The 1,802-nt window shown below is 36.9% G+C and overlaps 1 protein-coding gene across 1 annotated transcript in view; it reads right to left on the bottom strand.

Moving 5' to 3' along the window:
* Positions 1-1,577, bottom strand: part of LOC106761016 (receptor-like protein 12) — a 3,347-nt gene extending 1,770 nt beyond the window's left edge. Inside the window, exon 1 of the mRNA XM_014644489.1 lies at positions 419-1,577. Within this exon, the coding sequence (XP_014499975.1) occupies positions 419-1,577 (1,159 nt within the window). The remainder of the gene's footprint in view (positions 1-418) is intronic.
* Positions 1,578-1,802: the final 225 nt, after the last annotated feature.

Raw genomic sequence — 1,802 nt, 5'->3', positions numbered from 1 at the left:
CCAATGGATTTCGGTATTTCTCCGTATAAATGATTATTGGAAAGATCTAACAAGCTCAAAGATGTAAAGCTTGAAAGATTAGGTAGCATGCCAGTAATCCGATTATCAGATAATTGTAGACTCTGAAATACATGTCTGTTGCACGATGAAGAATTTTGAATAAAACTGGAAAGTTTCCCACTAAAATTGTTACCCCTAAGGTCTAAATCGCGCAACGTACATATATGCCCTAGAGAAGCTGGGATCTCACCATGCAGTCTGTTATAGAATAGGCTAAGAACTTCAAGAGAGTTCATTACGTTTCCAAATCTATTTGGAAAAAGACCTTCCATAAAGTTGTTATTAAGGTTAAGCCTATGAAGATTGGGGGTAAAGTTCAAAACCCAGTGAAATATAGTCGATGATTGAAAGAAGTTACCGGAGAGATCAAGAGTGACAAGAGAAGATGAAAAATTACTTGTTGAAGCGAATGGCACAAGAAAACTTTCATCAGTAAGGCGGCAATTTGCTAGATAAAGTTCTTGTAGTTTAGGGCAGAAGATTAAATTTCCTTGAGGAGGTGGAAAGACAATACTATTATGGTTGAACAACAATGAAAATGTTGATGATGGCAGCATATTATCAGAGAGATCGAGGAAGGAAAGAGAGGTAGAAAGGTTGGAATGAAAATGAAACAAAGATGAAATATTATGATCTGAAAGACTACAAGAAACTAACCTCAACTCTCTTAAGTTAGGAACAAGCTCTCGAATCGATTTTAGCCAGTGATGAGAGGAGCTAAGAGGCAATAAATCTAGGCCAAGAGTATCTAATGAAGTGAGAGAAGATAGCCATTTTGCATCCTTAATTGATAGATCAAAATGACCTCCAAGTCTAAGAGTTTGCAAGAAAGGAAGATTCCCAACCCGGAACGGTATTGCTCCAGAAAGTCCAATCTNCCAAAGATCAAGATACCTCAATTGGGTGAGATTTCTAAGTTNACCNGGAATTTCTCCACGGAAATCATTGTAACTTAGATCTAGATATCGTAAACTTATAAGTTTCCCTAGTTGAGAGGGGATTTCTCCACTGATACCATAGCTGTTTCTTAGATCAAGATACTCCAACTTTGGGAGATTTCCCAGAGAATAAGGAATAGTCGCGGCAAACCATGAAAATGATAGATTGAGATATCTCAAGTGTTTGAAGGAGCCCATGTTTTCTGGTATCTGACTGTCACTGAATTCACATAAGGTTACATCCAAATGTTGAATGTTTTGCAATTCAATCAATGAAGTGAGGTTAAATACACCGCTCAAATGTTGCAACTGAAGCATGTATATAAGACCTGTTTCGTTGTCGCATTCTACGCCTTTCCATTTGCAGCAATCTCCATCATTCTCATCATTCCTCCATGTAGACAGTATGCCATAGTAATCTCGGAGGCTATGTTTGAAGTTGAGAAGTGCTCTTTTTTCCCTCGCAATGCATGTCACGTGTGAGTTCTGTGATTGAGAGATGAATCCAAGAATGGATACGTGGAAATGCAAAAACCACACTGATATTGCAAACAAAAACCTGATGAAATAACTGTTCATTGCAAAATTCCAGAAATGAATTTTGAGAGACAACAATCGCTATGACGTTTGAATAAGTGTGTAGAAAGTGTTAACATTATTTGTATATAAAAAATATCTGAGTTAAGAAATCCCACCGTGCCTCGTTGACATAGGATATTACCAAGGACAATGATATTTTGACAACACTTTTTGACAACGAGACACTGTCATTATTTTATTGGTCTATTTGAATTTATGTTTAAA

The sequence above is a fragment of the Vigna radiata genome, chromosome 1 (genome assembly GCF_000741045.1).
Source record: "Vigna radiata var. radiata cultivar VC1973A chromosome 1, Vradiata_ver6, whole genome shotgun sequence".
Taxonomy (NCBI): Eukaryota; Viridiplantae; Streptophyta; class Magnoliopsida; order Fabales; family Fabaceae; genus Vigna; species Vigna radiata.
The sequence above is the reverse complement of the archived record's forward strand: the minus strand, read 5'-3'. Positions and strand labels throughout refer to the sequence as shown.